The following is a 25,104-nucleotide window of genomic DNA, read 5'->3' on the forward strand; positions in this document are numbered from 1 at the left end:
ACTCAAGAATACGACTGTCAGTGATATCTCGCGGCGAATAGATAAAGAATCATCTTATTGCTCATAGTCAAGGTAACTAAGATTTTCGGAAGGTATCACGTAAAAAATAACGTTCTAAATCCGAGATATAGATGGTAGTGATGATATTTTTACGTACGCCATTATCGTATTGTATAAAACTATGAAAATGATATAATACCTCAACTTAGCTCGAAATAAATTGCACTACTTTGTTAATTTTTTTATTATTTATAAAAATTGATATACACACACAGTAAAGGGCGCAAAGGAATTCAATTATAACCTTATAAAATAGTATTTGAAGAAATCTAATAAGTAAAAATGATTATTCAGTAAGTAATTTATTCCTACTCAATAAAATAATCAACTGCGTTTATAATAATATAATAAATTAATTAAATTTAGTTATCAAGTTTGATATAATGATTTTCATCAATCACATTTATTGACGTTTACCAACTGGGAAATAATTATTTGTTCATCGGGTCCACAATGTTTTTCAAGAAGTTTTTGTCTCTTTGGCTGTCTTAGGCAAGTGAAAGAAGCTCCAATAATAAAATTACTTGAGATATAAAATAACATGTAGAATGTAGAATTTTATCCAATCCGAATTTGAATGCGCCGAAATTATTATTGAATTTACTTCTCAGGAAACAAAAGTTTTTTAAACACTTGATACTTGATTTTCAAATTCTATTTACATTTTTATTAATGCTTTATATTATTATATAAGTATTAGTAAAAACATAATCAAGAAGGTGGCCCTAATACTTTTTTCGTAGGTAGATAGCACTGGATCGTGCCAAAAGGCATATACTGGGTGCATTTATTAAGTATAGACTAAAAAAATAAAACTATAAGTATTGTTGGAATAATAGATATGATGATTAGGTAATTGAATGGAGTTTATTTTTTTAAAATAACATCCTTTAAATGCTAACGCAGATTTGTGAGAACTCTTGTCAATAAATTTGGAGTGGTTACTGCCATTTCCTGGTGGATATTTCCCTTTAGCTGACTGATATACTTCGGATTGTTCATGTAGACTTTATGTTTGAGGAAAAAAGTCAAGAGGAGTCAAGTCAGGGGTACGTGGGGGCTCAGGGATGTCACCTCTTTTGAAATTGGGTCTTGCAGGAAACATCTGACCCACAGCCGCCATAGAGTCATTTGTTGTGTGACAGCTCGCTCCGTCTTGTTGGAACCAAGTTCTCGTATTCACTAGAATTGAACTCGCATGTTCTGGAGTCAAATATTCCTCTAAAATCGCAACAGAGCGATCGGTGTTAACGGTGATGTTTCGTCCTCGTAAATCTTGAAAGAATAAAGGGCCAATAATTACTTTGCTTGAGATTTTTTTGCTGATTTTGCTGGCCCTAACCTAACCTAACCTATAATGATGCCTCACTTATAAAAATTGTTTTGGAAAATCTCACTTATGTCTGCATTTAAAGGCAGTAAACCTCAACTGGGTAGTGGGTAGGTAGTTTAAGCTATTCTTGGTAATATTGCACTTAGATATAAACTTCCACTTAATGTTTTAATAATAAAATTGAGACTACCGTGCAAAATCATTGGTTTGTTGTATAATACTTACGACAAAAGACTTGATTCAGATAAGGCACTAACCAGCTTTATATAATGTGTATGAAAAATGAAATGGGCGTAGAAACTACCAAGGTTACTAGAATAATAGACGGTTTGTGACATGCGCATGTCTTTGTAAACAAACGATCAGCTGCTAGAACGCCAGCTGCGCCATTATGTTCACATTTTTGTTTTGTTTATATTTTTATGTCAAACAGAACCCCATTAACATTATGTTGGAGTTATGAGGATGTGTGTTATCTCTTGCTGATCTGGTTATACAAACGAAAATATTTCCAACTAACGAATTCACAGCTGTGAAGAACCGGTGACGTAACCTTGGAAAATACTGAATCAAGATGATGGAATCGAAGAAAACGTGAATATAAACTTCTGATTTAGCGTCAGGTATGTAGAAAATTATTTTTTTTTTTCCAGATGATTACAAATCTTTCTTTGCTCATTAAATAATTGAGAACAATACAGACCCAATTCTAACAAAGAATACCGTGTTTGTCAACTGGATTATCGATGTACCGATCCATCAAATCAATCGAAAAAAATATAGATTAAGTTTAAATTAATAAGAAGCTTCAGTTGTCCAATAAAATGCTCTCAATTCGATTCCGCATATCTTATATCAGATAAAAATCGTACAGAAGCGTTTTGCGCGTAATTTCTCTTATTTGCTTTCTTTCTTGAGTGGCGTTCACATCGTAAAAGCATAAATTTTCGTGTTAAATATTATTTTCCAAAATTTCTTCTCAATTAACTGTTTGTTAGTGTGTGCGATGTTTGTGTGAAATGATGAACTTTTTGAATATTTTTGTTGGAAGGTTTTTCGGAATGAATATGAGTAAGTTTTTGTACTATTTTATTTTAATATCAATAAACTATGAAAATTTTATAATGTGGTTCTAAATAATAATAATATTTAAACGAATTGGCATTAAAATTTAAAATAAAAACTTGAGAATCAAACTTTTAAATGATTTTAGATCTATTCATTCCACGAAGAAAATGCGGATCTTTATTCACTAAATTTCAAATCAGAGAGATACAAAACATAAAGAATCCGATTAATTTGGAACAATTGGGGGAAAGAGATTGATAAGGGCAGTAAAAACTAGAACAATATGATCTATTAGTACCCACCCCCTTTAGTACAAAGTAAAGTTATGGGTTAGCAGAATTCTGAGGGTTTTTTTATGTAAGAGTTATGCCTGAGCTTAATTTTGGCAGGGTACTGGAAGAAGCTGTGACCATTTTGTGTAACATCGTATGTTAAAACTCGTTTTTCAGTCTTACAACACAGCATAGTTGAAAAAACCCAACAAATACACGTTTCCGAGAGGAAATTTCGCACTTCTTTAAACAACAACTCTTTAAGAAGGTTTTCTGCGGTAGAACTGAAAATAATGAGGTCTAAAAACCAACAAATAACTTCCCAAAGCAAACAAATCTGTACAAAGACAAAATTTGCTTACCCCGCGGCGGTCATTTTTAAATGGGTATCCGTACATTTTGGATGTTCGTTGGGTTGCCACATAATACTATATATCCAGCTTCAAAACCCGCTGCACTTTTTTTGAGTGGTCTGCATCTGATTCCAATATATTACATGATGTTAAATGGTTATTTCAATTTTGGTCAACACAACTTCTTTTAATCACACAAACACGTTTAGAAAATAAGGAAAACTACAAAATTGAAGATGGTGTTTCTATGTAACCGAAGAAATGAGCTATCTAACAAATTGTAAAAATCTACTGATGTCCATTAAAAAATGACCGCCGAGGGCTAAACAATTCCCAAACAAAACTCGTTGCGTCAGTTATCGGTGCGTCAGGACTCGAAGGATTATTGTTCGATTGAGGAAGTTGTTCCTTAACACCACTACCGCAAAAAAAATCAATAAAAGCTAACAGCATACGAGAAAATTACTTGTTTACCCCACGATCGCCATTTTGACGTGGATCAGATGTTTTCTTAGATTGTCTAATACATTTATTTACTTGACAGTTAGATATGCATAGCTACAATGACATTTTGACAGTTCGTTGGACTGCCACGCTTCACCTTCTTTTAGTGGTCTGCGTTCCAATATATTCCATGATGTTAAAAAGGGCTACCACACAAATAACGAAAACTACAAAAAAATCACTAAAAAAAACTAAACAGCACCAAACACCTTTGAGGATTAAATTGTTATTCATCGCTATAAAAACCAAATTCAGTGCCATCTAGTGACACGTGATTCCGACAATTATCAATATTAAAAACTTATGTTAGGCGGTATCAAAAATGGTAAAGACAAAAACACAAACATAATAAATTGTGTGTGTAATTCGAAAACACATTTATATGATTTATGAAAGTAATCATCAAATTTATAACAAATTATTTATGTTTCTAATTTTAACTAGTTCAAGAAACCGTGTTTAGCATTTGGTATAATCAACAACAACAAACTGTCAAGATCAATCGATCAAACATAATAAATGAAATTAAAGTAAAACGTTGTTCCGGTAGTTAATTAGAAAATCTAAAATTTCATTTACTCTCAAAACAACTTGTCAGTTTGATGTATTGGTAGTTTATAAATAACATTCTTCGTTTACATTAGCTTTGTTGATGTTACCAGATAGTTGGTGTTGGAAAATGTCTCAATAAGAAGATTTTCTACTATTTATGACAACATTTTGGTTAAGCGGGTGATAAAGATTAAGCAGGTAGTTCCCTGTTTAGCGTCACTATCAACAACTAAAGAAAATCAACAACTAAATTATCAAAGACAATGGCGATGAAGAAGAAAATATAAAAAAAAGGTAAAGTCAGACAGACAAAGAAAAATAAAAGAGAAGGACCGTCTAGGAAATAAAAAACCTGTATGATGAACAAGAAATTAGCAAAATCATGAGATCCAGAAGACAAGGATGGTTGTGACACTTAGAAAGAAGGTCGGAATAAAGATCAAGAAATTGACGATATAAACACGGCAGGAACACGAAAATTGTGGTTAATGTTCAATAGGATTTGTTTAATGAGATAAAACAGCTTTAAAATAAACAAAACAAAATTATATCATAGACGAAAACTTGTCAGTTGTTGTACGTATCCGAAGAAATGAACAATCTAACGAAATGTCAATTGTCCATTCAAAAATGGCCGCCGTGGGTTGAACAATTCCCAAAGGAATGTCAGGTATCCATCCGTCGATCGAATGATTATTATTTGATTGAGGAAATTGTTCATCGGAACATTTTAAGGAAGAATGTATAAATGTAAAGACACTCAACGTAGTCGCTACAAAGATACTCGGTTTTAGCTATAATAGTTTCTCTTAAACAGATCTAGAAAGTGTTTGTGAAGTCTTCATAACACCATACAACAAAAAAAAAACAATACAAAACAATTCCCATTACCGTCAAAACCAAGAAAAGCTAACAACATATGAGAAAATTGCTTGTTTACCCCACGGCCGCCATTTTGACGTAGTACAGTTTAGATATGTGGTTTGTTCACAAAATGCGAAATGGCCCTTTTGAGGAGTATTATCAATTATTTATCTAGTACTTGATCTGTTTGATTGAGTTCTAATTTATGTTTTATCACTTTTCTTTTACGAGGATGAATATCAGGAGTAGTTTGTGTAACTGGAGGATCTAGTAAAAAGATCAGGGAATTAAAAATTGTTTTTACATCAATTGGATGTTGAGGAATTAAATAAATATGAAAAAATTGTCGACTTCACATTCCGTGTAAAATAAAAAACGTTTCATAATCTATTTGTTGACACAATTAATCTTATCGGTTTATTGGTTTAGATTACATAAATTATAGCAGATCATATGTTTATTTTGATAGTAACTGAATTATGTTTCTATATTATTTAAACATTTATCTTCATTTATTGCAATTATTTTCACAAGTAATGTCACAACTGTGGTTTTTAACTTGTGAGCTTGTTTGGCACTTTTGTCAACTTGTAACAAAATTTTTTTATCTGCTCCGTAATGATTTCCTCAATGTCAATAATGATGTAAACAGTATCTTTTTAACGCATTTCCTAAGTCTATTTTTTTACAAATCGTTTTATAAACATTTCAATGCCTATTTGAACTAATAACTTGGACTACTCTTAAATTCGAAGAACCTCACGATTGTTCGTCCTTTTTATGATTCATTTTAATCTTCCATACCACTGTAAACAACCTTCAAAATTTCCATAGACAAATTTTAACAACTTGTAAGCTTGTTTGACACTTTGAAAAGTTTGTTACAACAAACAACATCTGCAGAATCCATACTATTCAAACTTTCGCGCCCAAATTTAGCGTCACCGCCATTTTGTAATTAATATTTGATGACGCCATTTGGTGCTCTCAATAATTGAGGATTTTGAGTTTGTTTCGAATTGTTTAAATAATTTTAGTAGTTAGCAGACTCACTTTTGAAATTTTGGGAACTTAACTGGTTTTTTGTAATTTCTATTAGCAGTTTTAGTTGAAGATAATGTCTATGTTTTGTTTTCGTGATAGATTTGTTACAGAAGACTAGAAAATCAATTGTCTACCTTAATTTATAGGTTAAGTTATTTAAAATTATGTTAAATAGATCAACTACTTTTTTGTTCTTTGTCCTAAGTAATAATTAAAAAGTTTTGACACCTTAGTGTGAGTTTTCACTCTAAGGCTGTGTTTCCCAACGTGGGGCCCACGCCCCACAGGGGGACAATTCGAAAAAGGACTCGAAAAGAGTTTAACCTTTTTTCTCTTGACAATTTAAATGCAATTTGATTGCAAAAGTTGAGCAAAATCTCAAACGATTTGGTTAATTGATATTTTAAACTCGTTTGATGGGGTTGAGTCAGACGGCAGGCTCTGAGCGAACCTCGGAGACTGAGCTTGGAACTTTATATAAAATTTCTGCGCGACCAGCAAGCATCTAATTAAATTTAAAATATTGAATTATTATTGATAAAAAAAAACAAAAAAGTTGGGAAATACTCTAAATCGACGATATTCCATATAATATTTTATCAAATATTTGATATTACATTTTTCATATAAATATACAGTGTGTCCACGTAAATTGGCGATATATGGGACATAACTTTTTTATTATTAATCTTACGAAAAAAAGTTATTCTTTATAAAAATTTCTGCATGGTTCAAAACCTAAAATTAAATCATCAGATGCTAAATTTTTCCAGTCTTATACGAGGTTTTTTAAAAAAATGTGATTTTTGCTCTAAAGTACCTTTCTTTCTGACAATATCGAAAATTGTTATAGAGAAAAGATGTTTAGAATTAAAAAAGCTTCTAAATATTCAACATTGTTTATTTACATCACATTTTCTCTGCGATTACGTTGGAATTTAAGTTTGCACATTAATGCATAATTAATTTAGGATGCACTGGTATAAACAATGTTGAATATTTGAAAGCTATTTTCAATTCTAAACATCTTTTCTTTATAACAATTTTCGATATTGTCATAAAGAAAGGTACTTTACTCTAGAGCAAAAATCACTTTTTTTGACAAACCTCGTATACGACTGAAAAAATTCAACATCTGATGAATGAATTTTAGGTTTTGAACCATGCAGAACTTTTTATAAAGAATAAATTTTTTTCGTAAGATTAATAATAAAAAAGTTTTCCATATGCCGCCAACTTACGTGGACTCACTATATAAAACTTTTATTTTCTTTCGTTTATACTCGTGAAATCGGAAATAAATTCCACAATGTTGCTTCGAATTATTTTATTTGAGTAGACAATAATAAATAATCAGTGTTTAAAATAATAAAGAAATAAAAACTATTTTTATTTTTCATTTCAGATTTATTTATGACACTTGAAATAAACAATATGAATCTAGAAATATTAACTTAATCCTCAACCTAAAATTGAAAATGATTGGCTTCTGCATTACTTTTATGTACTGTATAACCACGGTAAGTTTTATTATCAATATTTTTTTCTTATTTGATTGGATTTCGCCCTTGAGTTTTTAACCTAAAGCACGTGCCAAACTCTCCCTAGAAGCGGTCGTACAAGGGCCACTTTTTCTGTTTACCCCGGTGACAAATTAGCAATCGCCACCCTACGAATTGCAATTATGTCTGTGGCCTTGAAGCTGAGTGGTATCGTCTATAATAATCGTCGGGGTGATCATTAAAAGTTGGCGATCTACGGCCCCCCTTACTATCTGACTCAAGTCTAAACGTCAATTTTTTATCAATATTTCAAAAATTATTAGAAAAGAAAACTAATTTTAAAACAGAAGAATCAAAAATATTTACAAGCATTCATTTAATCTCTTTGGGTTATTTCTGGAAATAATAAATGAAATAATGATTAAATAGATAAGTTTTAATGATTGATTTGGAAAGATTGATATCTCATTTCATTATTTTTTTAGATCACTCCATATGATTATGATAGTCTCTTAGGTAAGTTGTAATTTAGTATTTGAAGTAACGTATATTATTAAAAAATATTTCATAAAAGTTCTCAAGCAATATTACTAAATATTACTAAAAGTTTCGACATATGGTAACACTGATGCGAATATGTCAAATCTGACATCGCCGTCACAAAATTTGACATTTGACAGAGGAAGTTGCCATACGAGTGGTATTTGATTTGTTCACAAATACTTGAGGTCGTCCAAAATTGGTTGTTGTATTGAAGAAACATTTGAATGTCAAAAAGATTTGTTCGTATTGGATACCGCGCAAAATTTGGCAATCGCTCAAAAAGATAAATCAAATTAAACAAAAGTTGTTCGCGAACGAAGCGCTTCGAAGCAAGTGATCGCTTGTTTTTTCGAAATATGGCCGCTGTACACTGTGTCCCATTTTGGTTGAGACTGCACTGTATCCTCAGCTATTATTAAAGATATAGACATGCGGTAAACAGAATTATTCCAACTACTTTTGTTCCTGAAATACAAAAATGTTCACTTTTGGAGATGTTTTTAAGATTGGGCACAAACTAGGTTTTTTTAAATAGAACTCCCTGTATATTTAAGCGTAAAGTTTTTACAATTTTTTTCTGAATACATTGATGTATTGCAACATAATCTTCAATAGGTTTCAGCTTCAAAAACAGAGTCAATATAAATCAATAATGATGGCTGACGGTAAAAACAGAAAATTTAAAAATTTTGAAAAATATGATATAGAATGTTTAAACCTTTAAACTGTATAAGGTAAATATTGTTCAAAAATTGCACCCTATGATCCATTTAAACGATTTGAGTTTCCAAATTGGTTTTCAACCAAAATTAATGAAGATCCGGAATCTAGAATGATTCCTATCGATTTAGGTTGCTTCTAAATCAATCTAGAATGATCCAAAATAGTCATAAAATGATATAAAGGAATCCTAAGCTATCTAGAATTATATAAAGTAATTTAGAATGTTTTGATGGATATAGGATGGTTCTAAATCAATCGAAAATGATATAAAAACGTCCTAAAAGGATAAAGAGCAACACAAAAGTATATATAATTATCTAAAGCAATCTGAAATGTTCCTAGAGCAATCTAGAATGATTCCTATCGATCTAGAATGGTTCTAAATCAATCTAGAATGATCCAAAACCCTCTGAAAACGATATAGAGGAATCCAAACCAATCTAGAATGATCTGAAATGATTCTAGATCAATCTAGAATGTTTCTTATCGATTTAGGTTGCTTCTAAATCAATCTAGAATGATCCAAAATAGTCATAAAATGATATAAAGGAATCCTAAGCTATCTAGAATTATATAAAGTAATTTAGAACGTTTTGATGGATATAGGATGGTTCTAAATCAATCGAAAATGATATAAAAACGTCCTAAAAGGATAAAGAGCAACACAAAAGTATATATAATTATCTAAAGCAATCTGAAATGTTCCTAGAGCAATCTAGAATGATTCCTATCGATCTAGAATGGTTCTAAATCAATCTAGAATGATCCAAAACCCTCTGAAAACGATATAGAGGAATCCAAACCAATCTAGAATGATCTGAAATGATTCTAGATCAATCTAGAATGTTTCTTATCGATTTAGGTTGCTTCTAAATCAATCTAGAATGATCCAAAATAGTCCTAAAATGATATAAAGGAATCCTAAGCTATCTAGAATTATATAAAGTAATTTAGAACGTTTTGATGGATATAGGATGGTTCTAAATCAATCGAAAATGATATAAAAACGTCCTAAAAGGATAAAGAGCAACACAAAAGTATATATAATTATCTAAAGCAATCTGAAATGTTCCTAGAGCTATCTAGAATGATTCCTATCGATCTAGAATGGTTCTAAATCAATCTAGAATGATCCAAAACCCTCTGAAAACGATATAGAGGAATCCAAACCAATCTAGAATGATCTGAAATGATTCTAGATCAATCTAGAATGTTTCTTATCGATTTAGGTTGCTTCTAAATCAATCTAGAATGATCCAAAATAGTCCTAAAATGATATAAAGGAATCCGAAGCTATCTAGAATTGTCTAAAGTGATCTAGAATGTCTCGATGGATCTAGGATGGTTCTAAATCAATCGAGAATGATCCATTTGTTCAAAGACAAACCAAATTAAACAAAAGTTGTTCGCGAACGAAGCGCTTCCCATTTTGGTTGAAACTGCACTGTATCCTCAGCTATTATTAAAGATATAGACATGCTGTTTTCGCGAACCTGTATCACTTTTAAGTACAAACAGAATTATTCCAACTAATTTTGTTCCTGAAATACAAAAATGTTCACGAAATACAAAAATGTTCACTTTTGGAGATGTTTTTAAGATTGGGCACAAACTAGGTTTTTTTAAATAGAACTCCCTGTATATTTAAGCGTAAAGTTTTTACAATTTTTTTCTGAATACATTGATGTATTGCAACCTAATCTTCAATAGGTTTCAGCTTCAAAAACAGAGTCAATATAAATCAATAATGATGGCTGACGGTAAAAACAGAAAATTTAAAAATTTTGAAAAATATGATATAGAATGTTTAAACCTTTAAACTGTATAAGGTAAATATTGTTCAAAAATTGCACCCTATGATCCATTTAAACGATTTGAGTTTCCAAATTGGTTTTCAACCATAATTAATGAAGATCCGAATTTTGCAAAAAAGGTAATATGGTCTGAAGAAAAAGCAAAAGCAAAAAAACCAAAATATTACTTTTGAACGACAGCAACAAGGCTGATTTGGTGGATTTAGTGTTTTATGTCTTATATTGGGGACTAAAATTGTATATACAATTTTTGAGAATAGCCTAACTGCCCAACGATACCTAAATATATTACAAAATAATATGCCAGTGTTGCTGGAGGAGTTACCTTTGACACAGCGACTTCAGATATATTTCCAGCAAGATGGAACGCCTGCTCATAATTCAAGGGTGAGAATATTTGAGTGCTTATTTTAGTAGACGCTGGACTGGCACATACGGGCCTATCAGATGGCCCCCAAGGTCACCGGACTTAAGTATTATAGACTTCTTGGTATGGTCATAGTTAGAAAATAAGATTTATGCAAATAGGCATAATAATATGGATGAGCTTCAAGACTCAACCGAAGAAGCATTCGCCACGAGTTGAGCTGAGATACAGTACAGTTTAAAGCCAAAAAGGGACACAGTGTACAACATAACAAAAATCGATTTTTTCACAAAAAGGTACTATTTGTTTAGAAGATACGTAGATTTTCAGATCATTACACATGCCAAGGAAACCGTTCGCTATAAAGAGACATTCCGAAGAAAATTATCATAAATAGTAATTATCTATTGAAAAAACAATCTAATTTAACTGCATACTGTCGAACATCGTGTTACTTACATAAAGAAAAAATTGAAATGTGATAAAAATTGATTAGTTAGCAAATAAAAATTTCTACACACCCGAATGTTTTACTTTAAGTCTCGGAACATCCTGCATATATATATATATATATATATATATATATATATATGAACAGCTACAACAAGTATAGTTAGAGTCTATATAGTTCATTTTTCATTATTACCAACTATATTCTGATTGTACTCCACCAACTTATAAATATTCAACTTGTTCACTGACATATTTTCATTTCAGAGACGGAAATTCTCACAAATCTATCAATATCAGCGTTTCTTGATGAAAATCGTTATATTCGACTCAATATCAGCTGGAGCGACGTCCTTGGTAAGTTTAGTTATTTATTATTGCAACAAAAATCAGAAATGGCAATGGAAAATTGTTTTCAAAGCATAACTCTTGTTGTTTATATAAATTTCGTTTCAGATTCCGTAGATCAAATTTCAATAAGGTTTGTAGAAGATACTGAAGCTGATAACACTGTTTGTGGTGTGATTGATAGCCTTGATAGAATTTCAGTAGCAGAGGTAAACTACGATACATTGGTCAATATTTTTTATGATTCACAATCAATAAAGTAAAAAAAATAATGTAAAAAAAAACTTTGAGGTTCCCGTTTAATTTATTTATTTAAATTTATAGTGTTGTATCATTCCCGTTATATCGAAATCAATTAATATTATTTTCAGAAAAATAATATCATTATACCATCGTTAACTTTGTCCAATCCTGCTGATGAATTACTAAATGGATGCGAATATAAAACCGTTGTTGAAACCCACGATCTGAATCCAAATTTTAAACAAATAATGATGTATCAAATACCAGGTGAGATGAAAAAAAGCTTTAGAATGATCCAAAAACGTCCTAAAACGATATAAAGGAATCCAAAGCGATATAGACTGATCCAAAGTAACCGATAATATCTTAAAATCGATTTATAATGATACAAAAGGATCTAAAATGTTTTTAAATCAATATAGAATAGTCCAAAAACGTCCTAAAACCATATAGAGAAATCCGTAGCTATCTAGAATGATCCAAAGCGATCTAGAAATGATATAGGTGAATCCAAGAGATCTAAAATTATCTAAACCGATCTAGAAAGTTCCTAGAACAATCTAGAATGATTCAAAACCCTCTTAAAACGATATAGAGAAATCCAAACCGATCTAGAATTATTTAAAGTGATCTGAAACGATTCCAGATCAATCTAGAATGATTCTTATCGATTTAGGTTGCTTCTAAATCAATCTAGAATGATCCAAAATAGTCATAAAATGATATAAAGGAATCCTAAGCTATCTAGAATTATCTAAAGTAATCTGAAATATTCCTAGAGCAATCTAGAATGATTCCTATAGATCTAGAATGATTCTAAATCAATCTAGAATGATCCAAAACCCTCTGGAAACGATATAGAGGAATCCAAACCGATCTAGACTGATCTGAAATGATTCTAGATCAATCTAGAATGATCCAAAATAGTCCTAAAATGATATAAAGGAATACGAAACGATTTAGAATGATCCAAAGCGATCTGAAATGTTCCCACGGCAATTTAGAACGATCCAAAGGGTCCTAAAATGATATAAAGGAATCCGAAGCTATCTAGAATTATCTAAAGTGATCTAGAATGTCTCGATGGATCTAGGATGGTTCTAAATCAATCGAGAATGATCCAAAAGCGTCCTAAAACGATATAAAGGAATCCAAAGCGATGTAGACTGATCCAAAGTAATCGATAATATCTTAAAATCGATTTATAATGATACAGAACGATCTAAAATGTTTTTAAATCAATATAGAATAGTCCAAAAACGTCCTAAAACCATTTAGAGAAATCCGTAGCTATCTAGAATGATCCAAAGCGATCTAGAAATGATATAGGTGAATCCAAGAGATCTAAAATTATCTTAACCGATCTAGAAAGTTCCTAGATCAAGTTAGAATGATTCCGATCGATTTAGAATGATCCAAAAGCGATCTAGAAAAATTAATAGTGATTTAGAATGATCCAGTGATGTAGAATGTTTCTAGATCAATCTAGAATTATCTCGATAATAGAAGAAAACGATAAAGAGCAATACAAAAGTATCTAGAATAATCTAAAGGAATCTGAAATGTTCCTAGAGCAATCTAGAATGATTCCTACTGATCTAGAATGATTCAAAATCCTCTAAAAACGATATAGAGAAATCCAAACCGATCTAGAATGATTTAAAGTGATCTAAAATGATTCTAGATCAATCTAGAATGATTCCTATCGATTTAGGTTGCTTCTAAATCAATCTAGAATGATTCCAATCGATTTAGGCTGCTTCTAAATCAATCTAGAATGATCCAAAAGAGTCCTAAAATGATATAAAGGAATCCTAAGCTATCTAGAATTATATAAAATAATTTAGAATGTTTTGATGGATATAGGATGGTTCTAAATCAATCGAAAATTATCTAAAAACGTCCTAAAACGATAAAGAACAAGACAAAAGTATCTAGAATAATCTAAAGAAATCTGAAATGTTTCTAGAGCAATCTATAATGATTCCTACCGATCTAGAATGGTTCTAAATCAATCTAGAATGATCCAAAACCCTCTGAAAACGATATAGAGAAATCCAAACTGAAATGATTCTAGATCAATCTAGAATGATTCCTATCGATTTATGTTGCTTCTAAATCAATCTAGAATGATCCAAAAGAGTCCTAAAATGATAAAAAGGAATCCGAAGCTATCTAGAATTATCTAAAGTGATCTAGAATATCTCCATGGATCTAGGATGATTCTAAATCAATCGAGAATGATCTAAAAACGTCCTAAAAGGATAAAGAGCAATACAAAAGTATCTATAATTATCTAAAGCAATCTGAAATGTTCCTAGAGCAATCTAGAATGATCCAAAACCATCTTAAAACGATATTGAGGAATCCAAACCGATCTATAATGATCTAAAGTGATATGAAATAATTCTAGATCAATCTAGAATGATTCCGATCGATTTAGGTTGCTTCTAAATCAATCTAGAATGATCCAAAAGAGTCCTAAAATGATATAAAGAAATCTTAAAAAATTTATAATGATCCAAAGCGATTTAAAATGTTCCAAGGGCAATGTAGAACGATCCAAAGCATCCTAAAACGATATAATGGAATCCGAAGTTATCTAGAATTATTCAAAGTAATCTGGAATATTTCTGAATCAAGCTAGTATTATCCAGATCGATCTAATATGGTTCTAAATTAATTTCTGATTATCCGAAAGGGGTCTAAAACGATATAGAGGAATTCAAAGCGATCTAGAATAATCCAAAGTTGTCAAAACCGTCTATATTGATTAGAAAGTGCTCTAAACGATATATAATATTTCTGAAACAACCTAGGATGATTTGAAACGATCAAAAAGCATTTAAATTGATTCAGAAGGGCTGTAAAAATGATTGAGATGGATCCATAGCGATATAGAATATTTCTAAAACAATCTAGATTGATCCAAAGCGATAAAAAAACATATTGATTGATCCCAAAGCAATCTAAAACAAAAGAGAAGCTTAGTCTTCTCTACAAGTTTTGTGGTGTTCCTCCAAGATATCACAGATTTTTTAGGAGTGATCAAGCTTCTCAGAAATTATTTAAAAGTATATGAAATAGCGTATAATTTCTAATATTTTAGAATGTGTTCATGACAAATGTCGATGTAAAGAAAAATCTCCATATCAGCTTAGCAGTATCATTCCACTACACGATGATAATTATCTTCTCAAATGGAATGAACTTTCTCATGAGAACCTTACACTTATTAGTATATATTGGTAAGTGATAATTATCATTATAATCAGATGTTTGTTATTAGCAGAGCCACCAAATTATGTGAACAACATTTTGACAAATGACAGTAGGTCATATACGCACAATCAAGTCTGAGAAAAAGAAGAAGAAGAAATATAATTGGGTATTTCAGAACATAACCTAAAAAAATCATTGTATTGTTTGCTTATTTTTTATAAAGAGATTTTAACGCGTTTTTTTTGTGTTTTAAATTTGCTTTTGTACGGAAAACATAGTTTAACACGATATTTCGAAGCTGAGAACTCGTATGTTACACTAAGATACAAAAATAAGACAATAAGACAAGACAACAATAGACAATTTGAATTCCAATAATATCTTCTTTTACCATAAGGATGTCTATTAAAAATCGTTTGTTTATGGTACGAGGGTCAAAATCAACTGATTTATTCCACTTTTTACTTCTCAGATTTTTATTATTTTTTCGTTATGGTCTATTTTGATTTTAGGTCTCTTTTCAATGAAAATTAGTTTAAAATAAAATGTAAAATTCGACTTTTTGGCCTACTTCTTTATCAAAATATTTCACACTGATTTTCATAGAACAGATCAAGACAAATCAACTGATTTATTCCACTTTTCACTTCTCATACTATTTATATGCTTTTCGTTATGGTCTATTTTGATTTTAGGTCTCTTTTCAATGAAAATTAGTTTAAAATAAAATGTAAAATTCGACTTTTTGATCTACTTCTTTATCAAAATATTTCATACTGATTTTCAAAGAACAGATCAAGACAAATCAACTGATTCATTCCACTTTTCACTTCTCAGACTATTTATATGTTTTTCGTGATGATCTATTTTGATTTTAGGTCTCTTTTCAATGAAAATTAGTTTAAAATAAAATGTAAAATTCGACTTTTTGACCTACTTCTTTATCAAAATATTTCATACTGATTTTCAAAAAACAGATCAAGACAAATCAACTGATTCATTCCACTTTTCACTTCTCAGACTATTTATATGTTTTTCGTGATGATCTATTTTGATTTTAGGTCTCTTTTCAATGAAAATTAGTTTAAAATAAAATGTAAAATTCGACTTTTTGATCTACTTCTTTATCAAAATATTTCATACTGATTTTCAAAGAACAGATCAAGACAAATCAACTGATCCATTCCACTTTTCACTTCTCAGACTATTTATATGTTTTTCGTGATGATCTATTTTGATTTTTGGTCTCTTTTCAATGAAAATTAGTTTAAAATAAAATGTAAAATTCGACTTTTTGACCTACTTCTTTATCAAAATATTTCATACTGATTTTCAAAGAACAGATCAAGACAAATCAACTGATTCATTCCACTTTTTACTTCTCAGACTATTTATATGTTTTTCGTGATGATCTATTTTGATTTTAGGTCTCTTTTCAATGAAAATTAGTTTAAAATAAAATGTAAAATTCGACTTTTTGACCTACTTCTTTATCAAAATATTTCATACTGATTTTCAAAGAACAGATCAAGACAAATCAACTGATTCATTCCACTTTTCTCTTCTCAGACTATTTATATGTTTTTCGTGATGATCTATTTTGATTTTAGGTCTCTTTTCAATGAAAATTAGTTTAAAATAAAATGTAAAATTCGACTTTTTGACCTACTTCTTTATCAAAATATTTCATACTGATTTTCAAAGAACAGATCAAGACAAATCAACTGATTCATTCCACTTTTCTCTTCTCAGACTATTTATATGTTTTTCGTGATGATCTATTTTGATTTTAGGTCTCTTTTCAATGAAAATTAGTTTAAAATAAAATGTAAAATTCGACTTTTTGACCTACTTCTTTATCAAAATATTTCATACTGATTTTCAAAGAACAGATCAAGACAAATCAACTGATTCATTCCACTTTTCACTTCTCAGACTATTTATATGTTTTTCGTGATGATCTATTTTGATTTTAGGTCTCTTTTCAATGAAAATTAGTTTAAAATAAAATGTAAAATTCGACTTTTTGACCTACTTCTTTATCAAAATATTTCATACTGATTTTCAAAGAACAGATCAAGACAAATCAACTGATTCATTCCACTTTTCTCTTCTCAGACTATTTATATGTTTTTCGTGATGATCTATTTTGATTTTAGGTCTCTTTTCAATGAAAATTAGTTTAAAATAAAATGTAAAATTCGACTTTTTGACCTACTTCTTTATCAAAATATTTCATACTGATTTTCAAAGAACAGATCAAGACAAATCAACTGATTCATTCCACTTTTCTCTTCTCAGACTATTTATATGTTTTTCGTGATGATCTATTTTGATTTTAGGTCTCTTTTCAATGAAAATTAGTTTAAAATAAAATGTAAAATTCGACTTTTTGACCTACTTCTTTATCAAAATATTTCATACTGATTTTCAAAGAACAGATCAAGACAAATCAACTGATTCATTCCACTTTTCACTTCTCAGACTATTTATATGTTTTTCGTGATGATCTATTTTGATTTTAGGTCTCTTTTCAATGAAAATTAGTTTAAAATAAAATGTAAAATTCGATTTTTTGACCTACTTCTTTATCAAAATATTTCACACTGATTTTCATAGAACAGATCAAGACAAATCAACTGATTTATTCCACTTTTCACTTCTCATACTATTTATATGTTTTTCGTGATGATCTATTTTGATTTTAGGTCTCTTTTCAATGAAAATTAGTTTAAAATAAAATGTAAAATTCGATTTTTTGACCTACTTCTTTATCAAAATATTTCACACTGATTTTCATAGAACAGATCAAGACAAATCAACTGATTTATTCCACTTTTCACTTCTCATACTATTTATATGCTTTTCGTTATGGTCTATTTTGATTTTAGGTCTCTTTTAAATGAAAATTACTTTGTAATTGAATATAAAGTTCGACTTTTTGACCTACTCCTTCATCAAAATATTTTATACAGATTTTCATAGAAAAGAGCCCTAAAATTAAGACTGATTTCGACATAAACTTGATATAATCTCGAAATGGTTTATGACTCCACTTCACTCCAGATGTAAGGTCTTTGATTTGGCAGGAAATTGGCAGGAGAAACGCGAGTTTATTGAAACAAAGGGAGGCTTAGACGTAAACTTTCATATATTGTGTTTTGTTATTGTCTGGTGTTAATTTTAAGTATCTGACTGTGGTTTGGTTTTAGTACAAGGAATAATAATAGTCTTGGAAATTCTTCTACTACTACTTTCATCAAAGTACAGGAAACTAATGTGTTTAAAGATGGCACGGAAATACTGTTACCAGATATCAAAGAAGATGTTACGTATAAGATCACTGCAAATTTTCATCATGACGGTTGTGCTTACAGAAGCTCGATTACGTTTAAAGGTATTAAAAATATGTGTGAATTTTTTTTTATGGAATAATTATCAGATTTTATTTTATAGTGCCAAAAACAAGAACTACATTGACGACAATAGTAGGATTGATTTTGTTAGTAGTTGTTTTATTAGTTCTTTTATTTGCTGTACTTATAAAATCCAATAAATATAAACGTATCTTCGAAAAGTACACGAAATGCTGGAAACAAGACGAAGTAGGGGATATTTATGCCATAAAACCCTTATCTTGTAGGTTAGTTTCACAATATGTTTACTAATCTTGCCTCAAATTCTAAATCCAAATTCAAATTTTCAGTTTTAGAAAAGAAGAAATTAATAGTCAATATACACCTTTAGAATTTGTTTTGGTAAGTCTTTTTTATCAAACATATTTCTAAAAATCAATCTTATATATTTTGTTTCTTTAGAATTCTTATAATTACGACAAATATGAATTTCCAAAGAATAAAATTATTCTCAAACAAGAAATTGGTAAAGGAGCCTTCGGGACTGTTTATTATGGAGAAGCTTTCGAATTAAATAATAATCCAGGATATACAAAAGTAGCTATCAAACAACTGAGAGGTAAAGCACACTTTATAAAATATTTGTTTGATATTTCAAGTATAATATATACGAGGAAGGTCCCAGAAGTACTTGGCCCAACAAAGAATACACAAAACACTATCTTATTGTCCAAATGAGGCCGTTTTTCCTTATTTTGCTCGCTCAAACGTTGCAATAAGTTCGCTTAATACTCGCCGTTGATAATTTTTCCTTTTTCAACGTAGTCAATGAAAAAACCGACGCCATGACGTGATGCTGGGCTTTGCATGTCGTACGACCTCGTTTAAACTCTGTGACTCAATATTTTACTGTTGATAACGAAGGAGCAGTCTCTTTTGGGCTAAGGTATTTTTCAAGCAACTACCGCCATCTCTAGATCAGGCCTGGTACTTCAGGAACCATCTTGTGTATAAATTAGGTTACAAAATGTCTCACTCTTATTCCATGCATCAATAATAATAATTTCATTATTTTTTTCTGCAATCAAACGTCTACACGGGCTTGTACCAACTTCTTCTTCTCCAATTTATTCTGTAATTGTTTCTTTCAGGTTTATTTGCTTTTTTATTGTGGCGTTTCTAACCCAACGCAAACTTGGTTGTTGTATACGTTCCTCGGTCAAATTTTAATCCGGCGTTTATATGAATTGCGTGATACCAAATACTTCTTTAAACTAATTATACTTCTAAGGATTATCGATATCTAAATACTGAATTCTGGTTAACCATTTTCTTACCTGGAGCTTAAGTAAAATAAAATTATCATCTTATTAATCATAACATCCCCCCACATGTTGCGATAACTTCCATGTATGGGGATACATTTGAAGTGATTGATAGAAATTTTATGACCACAAATATTTTTGCAAATCTCATTTCAGCCTTCCACTGTAGTAGCTCAAGTGAAAGATCTTTATTTCTCATCCCAATACAAAATGCAAGGTCATGGTTATTGTTTTATTTGACGGTGAGGACATGGAACAAGTAGATTCTGAATTTTATAACGATGTAAAGGAATTTTTGTGTGCTTCACTCATTTTATTTAGTACGAATCGAGTTTACAGTCATCCGAAAATGAAAAACTTGCTAAAAACTGTTGAATCAATGCATGAATGAATGTTTATGACAACAAAAACTCATGTTGCTACTATTTTTACTAGTACATTTCATATCCTCAAATACTGAAGGAAGCAGTGATAAGTTTGAATCCGTTCCAACTTCTCAGTCGTCTACTAAAGCAGCTCAAGTGATAGATGTGGATTTAATTGTTATTGGAAATAAAAATTAGATTAATAATTATGATCCCAATACAAAATTAGGTTGTCCTTAAAGGGAAATTTGTAACTCGCATCGAAAGGTAAACATCAAGGTCGTAGTCATTATTTTCTTTGATAGTGAGGGCATAGTATTAGTAAACTTTTAATTATATAAGACTGTAATGGAATATTAGTGAAATAATGTGTGTTTTTATCCACTAAATATCTTTCTGTTTATCTACATTTAGATTTAGTACCATTATTTCGCCTTTTTATTTCGTTTTTGATAAATCGTTTCATTTTTCTATCACACCTCGTATAGTATCGATTAAAGTAGTTGAGACTTTTTTCATTTAAGTAAATACGGTTTTTCTGATATAAACTTTGTAATGGGAATCTGCAATATATAATTGAAATAACCTAAAAGTTGTTTTAATTCTGAAATGTAATATTTTTTTTTCATTTTGTAGAAGGTGCTCCCGATGAGGAAAAACAAGATTTATTGAACGAAATTCGTATTTTGAAAAAAGTTGGGGAGCATGAAAATATAGTTAAACTTTTAGGTTGTGTTACCATAAATCAACCATACATGATACTGTTGGAGTTAGTACCTTGCGGGTCTCTGAAAGATTATCTTCTCAAATTGAGAGAAAATTGGTCTATGAGGAAAACTCAGTTTTTCTTTACAGAGTGAGTTATTGTTCAAAAAATATTTGCTCTACATTAAAAACATACAGGGTTTTTCCGGAAAGTAATAGGACTGATTTTCTTCCGCCGCGATTGTACTTCAGAGCGTGCGCGCACCGACTGGATTCGGTAGAGGGCGTTCGTAGCTAACAAACGAGCGGCTGGTCAGTTGTCTCCGAGCACCTGGAGAGTCAGGACAGGCATTTTCGCGCGACGTGTTTCTGTGAGTTGTGCAAGCCGAAAATGCAGCGTTCGTTAGAGCAGAGGTACGCGATTAAATTCTGTGTGAAACTCGGTAAATCTGCGACAGAGACGTTTGATATGATCAAGCAGGCTTACCCAGATGTTGCTTTAGCAAGAAGTGGTGTGTTTCGGTGGCACCGGGCCTTTTTGGAGGGCAGGGAAGAGGTCGCCGATGAAGACCGTACTGGAAGACCTTCGACTTCGACAAACACCGACAATGTGACTCGTGTGCGCAAAGTTTTGAACACAGACCGTCGACTAAGTATTCTTTTGATTGCCCAGATGTTAAATTTACCAAAATCTGTGGTTCATGACATTGTGACGGAGCATTTGAACATGCGCAAGGTGTGCGCGAAGATGGTCCCAAAAGTGCTCACTGACGACCAGAAATTGCGGCGAGTGGAATTGTGCCAAGAAAATTCGAACATGTGTGAAAGTGACCCCCAATTTTTGAATAACGTAATCACAGGTGACGAGTCATGGATCTTTGAGTATGATCCCGAGACAAAGAGGCAATCTTCCGAGTGGCACACACCGGCGTCTCCTCGCCCAAAAAAGGGAAGAATGAGCAAATCCAAAATGAAAACGATGCTCATTGTCTTTTTTGACATCAAAGGCATGGTCCACCATGAATTTGTTCCTCCTGGACAAACCTTCAACGCCAAGTTTTACGTGGAAGTGCTCAAGAGACTCAAACGAAGGGTCAATCGGGCCCGACAAGACATCGCAGCAGACTGGAAGTTGCACCACGACAACGCCCCGGTTCACACCGCCTTTTTTGTGAACAGCTACCTGACTAAGGCCGGCATTTCAACGCTTCCGCAGCCGCCCTACAGCCCAGATGTGGCCCCCCTGGACCTTTTTTTGTTTCCTCGCCTGAAAAGGCCGATGAAAGGCAAGCATTTCGAGACGACAGAGGGGATCCAAGCAGCATGCACCGCGGCTCTCAAGGCTATTCCGGAGAATGCCTTCCGTGACGCCTTCGATGCTTGGAAATCGCGCTGGCAGCGCTGCATCGACGCAGAAGGAGCCTATTTTGAAAGTTTTTAAAGAATTGTAACGATTTGCTCAATAAATTTTTTTAAATCGACCCAGTCCTATTACTTTCCGGACAAACCCTTAATTCAGTACCCTTAATTCAGTTTTACCCTAATACTAAAGCAGTTTTTCCCAGAAATATTGACAAAACCATGTTTTTATTTACGAATTTTAGGTTTGACTCTCAAAAATTGAAATACGCAAAAGTTATATTTGAGTAAGTACGTTGACAATATTAACAAAATAAGTCTCCGCATCAACAGTTTCAATTACACGGTCCTTCAAGCCCTTCATAGGTCACAGATTCATATTCAGCTTGAAGGACTTGGTAATTGTGATTGTTGTGGTAGTGATAGCAAACAATGTGTTCAGTATATTCATAATTTTATCTAAAATAATGAAAAAAATTATTTTAGCACCACCGATGATTCTTATATAACCCCTGATAATATTTCTCTGAATGATTTAACAGAAAATGAAGTATTGAATTTGGAGTATATGTCTGAATCTTTGAAACCCGAAAAATCTCAAGCTCCCCAATCACCAATCTCGATTGTTTCGAGTGGATTGATTTCTTGCGCAGACAGTAAGTCGAATGTTAATCATTATTACATCGTTACAGTATTACATCTAAGATTTATTTGAAAGATTTTAGTTTTTATACCTTTTAAAATTGAAAAAAGTTTTAAATCTAAATTTAAATTTAAAATTACTTCGACTCTGGTGGTAATTTTTATTAATCTGTGAATGTCTTTCCACTGTTGGAATTTCAGTCTTTCCTCTTTCATTTTCTCATCATTCATTATCGTTATCTTGAAAATTCTTTGATATTTTAGATATCGAATCATCAAAATTTTCCAACAACTTGTTGTCGTTCAGGAGTTTGATTTTATATAATCGATCACTGATTGTTTTAGCGGAACTTACTTCTTTGCCTAGTTTACCACCAACTCCAGAAATAAGAGGAAAAAATGATGGATACTTCCAAAGGGCTGAACCTCTCTTAGACAATGGAGAATTGCAACAATTTGCCCAGCAAATAGCTCGTGGTATGGGGCATTTGGAAAAAATAAAAGTTACACACAGGTATTTTTTGATATTAACATTGCGCACAGTTTTTTCATGTTCAAATTTTCACTTAATATGCGATGTAACTCACTTTTTCAAATGCTTAATATGTCTGCTAGTTCAAGCACTTTCAGTCGACGATTATCCAGTACCGCTTTGTCGATTTTCTTCGTCGACACCTCATTTGGTTGACCACTACGATGCTGCTTAGGTTAGGTTAGGTAAGGTTAGGTCGTACCGCCTCTACTACCCAATATTTTACTGTTTATAACGAAGGAGCAATCCCACCGAGAGTAGAGATCTTTCGAAAGTATTGTATCACATAACAATGATCTATTTTTTTCATGTTTACAAATTCACTCAAAACGTTCACTATTGATTGCTGCCAAATAAAAACTGAAGAAATTTCTAATGCAGCGCTATTTTTCAAGCAGCTACCGCCATCTCTAGGTCACGCCAGATACTTCTGGAACCATCCTCGTTGAGGAATAATGTCCACTGTTGCCATATACGGTCCGAGGTTCTCTGTTGTTTTTTGACAGTCGTAAAGCTACCCGAGTTTCGTCTACTGTTAGTGCTTCTACTTCTTGGTTATCACCTTGAATATCACCATCAACCGTAATTCAAATTATAAACTCAGCAGTAAGCAGTTTTTCGTAATGATCTTTCCATTTCCACCCCCAATTTCTTGTCCCATTTTTACTTTTTATGACTTCTTTGCTCTACAGATTATGATACTATTAATTTCCACCACTGGGAATTTGATTCAAAAAATTTTTTTTTCAGAGATTTGGCAGCAAGGAATATTCTTATGACCAGTGAGAAAATCTTGAAAATTTCTGATTTTGGCCTGTCACGAGTGGGAATTTACGTCAGTAAACAAGGGCAAAAGTTACCCTTGAGATGGATGGCTATTGAGGCGATCGAAGAAAAAACGTGCACCAACAAAAGCGATGTTTGGTCGTTTGGGGTAGTCCTATGGGAAATTGGAACTTTAGGTAGAAAAAAAATGTAATAAAAACGATCCACTTCCTTAATTGATTTTTTAGGTGGATTTCCTTATTCAAAAACTCATAATAACCTAATCCTTTATGAATTGAAACAAGGAAAGCGACTCGAGAGACCTAAAATATGTACAGACGAACTTTATAAACTAATGATGGATTGTTGGAGTGAAAAACCAGAAGATCGACCAACATTTAGTGAAATTATTGATCAGTTAGACGAAAGGAAAAAGATTTACGTTAATTTTAATAAATTGAGCCCCACCTATGATTTTCCTATTTCTAAAGAGCCAGAAATTTTCTAATACTGAAATACTATACGTAGTAAGGAAGTTTGAGGTTATGGAATAGATGATATAAAGCCTCGGCTCCGCCTCGGATTAGAAATTCAACTGTCTGCTTTTAGGTTGAAATGTACATTTTTGTATAGACTGATATATATTTTTTTATCTACTTTCTGTACCTTCTAGTTTAATTTTGTTTAAATAAATAGATAGTTGAAATTTTTTTAATTGATTCATCCTAATCGATAAAGAACCCGTTTGACGGTGATGGTAATGAAAAATTTCAAAATATATTAACAACTTCTA

General features: G+C 31.6%; 1 protein-coding gene across 3 annotated transcripts; it reads left to right on the top strand.

Annotated features, from left to right (window-relative positions):
* The first annotated feature begins 276 nt into the window (after positions 1-276).
* LOC130450289 (platelet-derived growth factor receptor alpha) lies at positions 277-25,017 on the top strand. 3 transcript variants are annotated; one of them, XM_056788615.1, is made up of 18 exons: positions 277-353; positions 1,827-2,016; positions 7,456-7,570; positions 8,038-8,068; positions 11,717-11,806; positions 11,906-12,006; positions 12,169-12,307; positions 15,150-15,288; positions 18,475-18,659; positions 18,719-18,905; positions 18,969-19,020; positions 19,081-19,237; positions 20,945-21,164; positions 22,618-22,659; positions 22,859-23,028; positions 23,360-23,528; positions 24,297-24,508; positions 24,560-25,017. In XM_056788615.1, the coding sequence occupies exons 3-18, from the start codon at positions 7,529-7,531 to the stop codon at positions 24,817-24,819; spliced, it is 2,196 nt and encodes a 731-aa protein (XP_056644593.1). In that variant the 5' UTR covers positions 277-353; positions 1,827-2,016; positions 7,456-7,528; the 3' UTR covers positions 24,820-25,017. The 3 variants fall into 3 exon arrangements, with proteins under 3 accessions (XP_056644593.1, XP_056644592.1, XP_056644594.1); XM_056788614.1 differs by lacking the exons at positions 277-353; positions 1,827-2,016 and adding an exon at positions 2,293-2,464; XM_056788616.1 differs by lacking the exons at positions 277-353; positions 1,827-2,016; positions 23,360-23,528; positions 24,560-25,017 and adding an exon at positions 2,321-2,464 and having other exon boundaries at positions 24,297-24,463.
* Positions 25,018-25,104: the final 87 nt, after the last annotated feature.

Source organism: Diorhabda sublineata, chromosome 11 (genome assembly GCF_026230105.1).
Source record: "Diorhabda sublineata isolate icDioSubl1.1 chromosome 11, icDioSubl1.1, whole genome shotgun sequence".
Classification (NCBI taxonomy): domain Eukaryota; kingdom Metazoa; phylum Arthropoda; class Insecta; order Coleoptera; family Chrysomelidae; genus Diorhabda; species Diorhabda sublineata.

Coding starts and splice junctions, on each gene's coding strand:
- LOC130450289 (XM_056788615.1), top strand. CDS start 7,529: ATGATTGGCTTCTGCATTACTTTTATGTACTGTATAACCACG. Junction 12,007..12,168: donor ATAGAATTTCAGTAGCAGAG/GTAAACTACGAT, acceptor TATTATTTTCAG/AAAAATAATATCATTATACC. Junction 18,660..18,718: donor AAGCTCGATTACGTTTAAAG/GTATTAAAAATA, acceptor TTTATTTTATAG/TGCCAAAAACAAGAACTACA.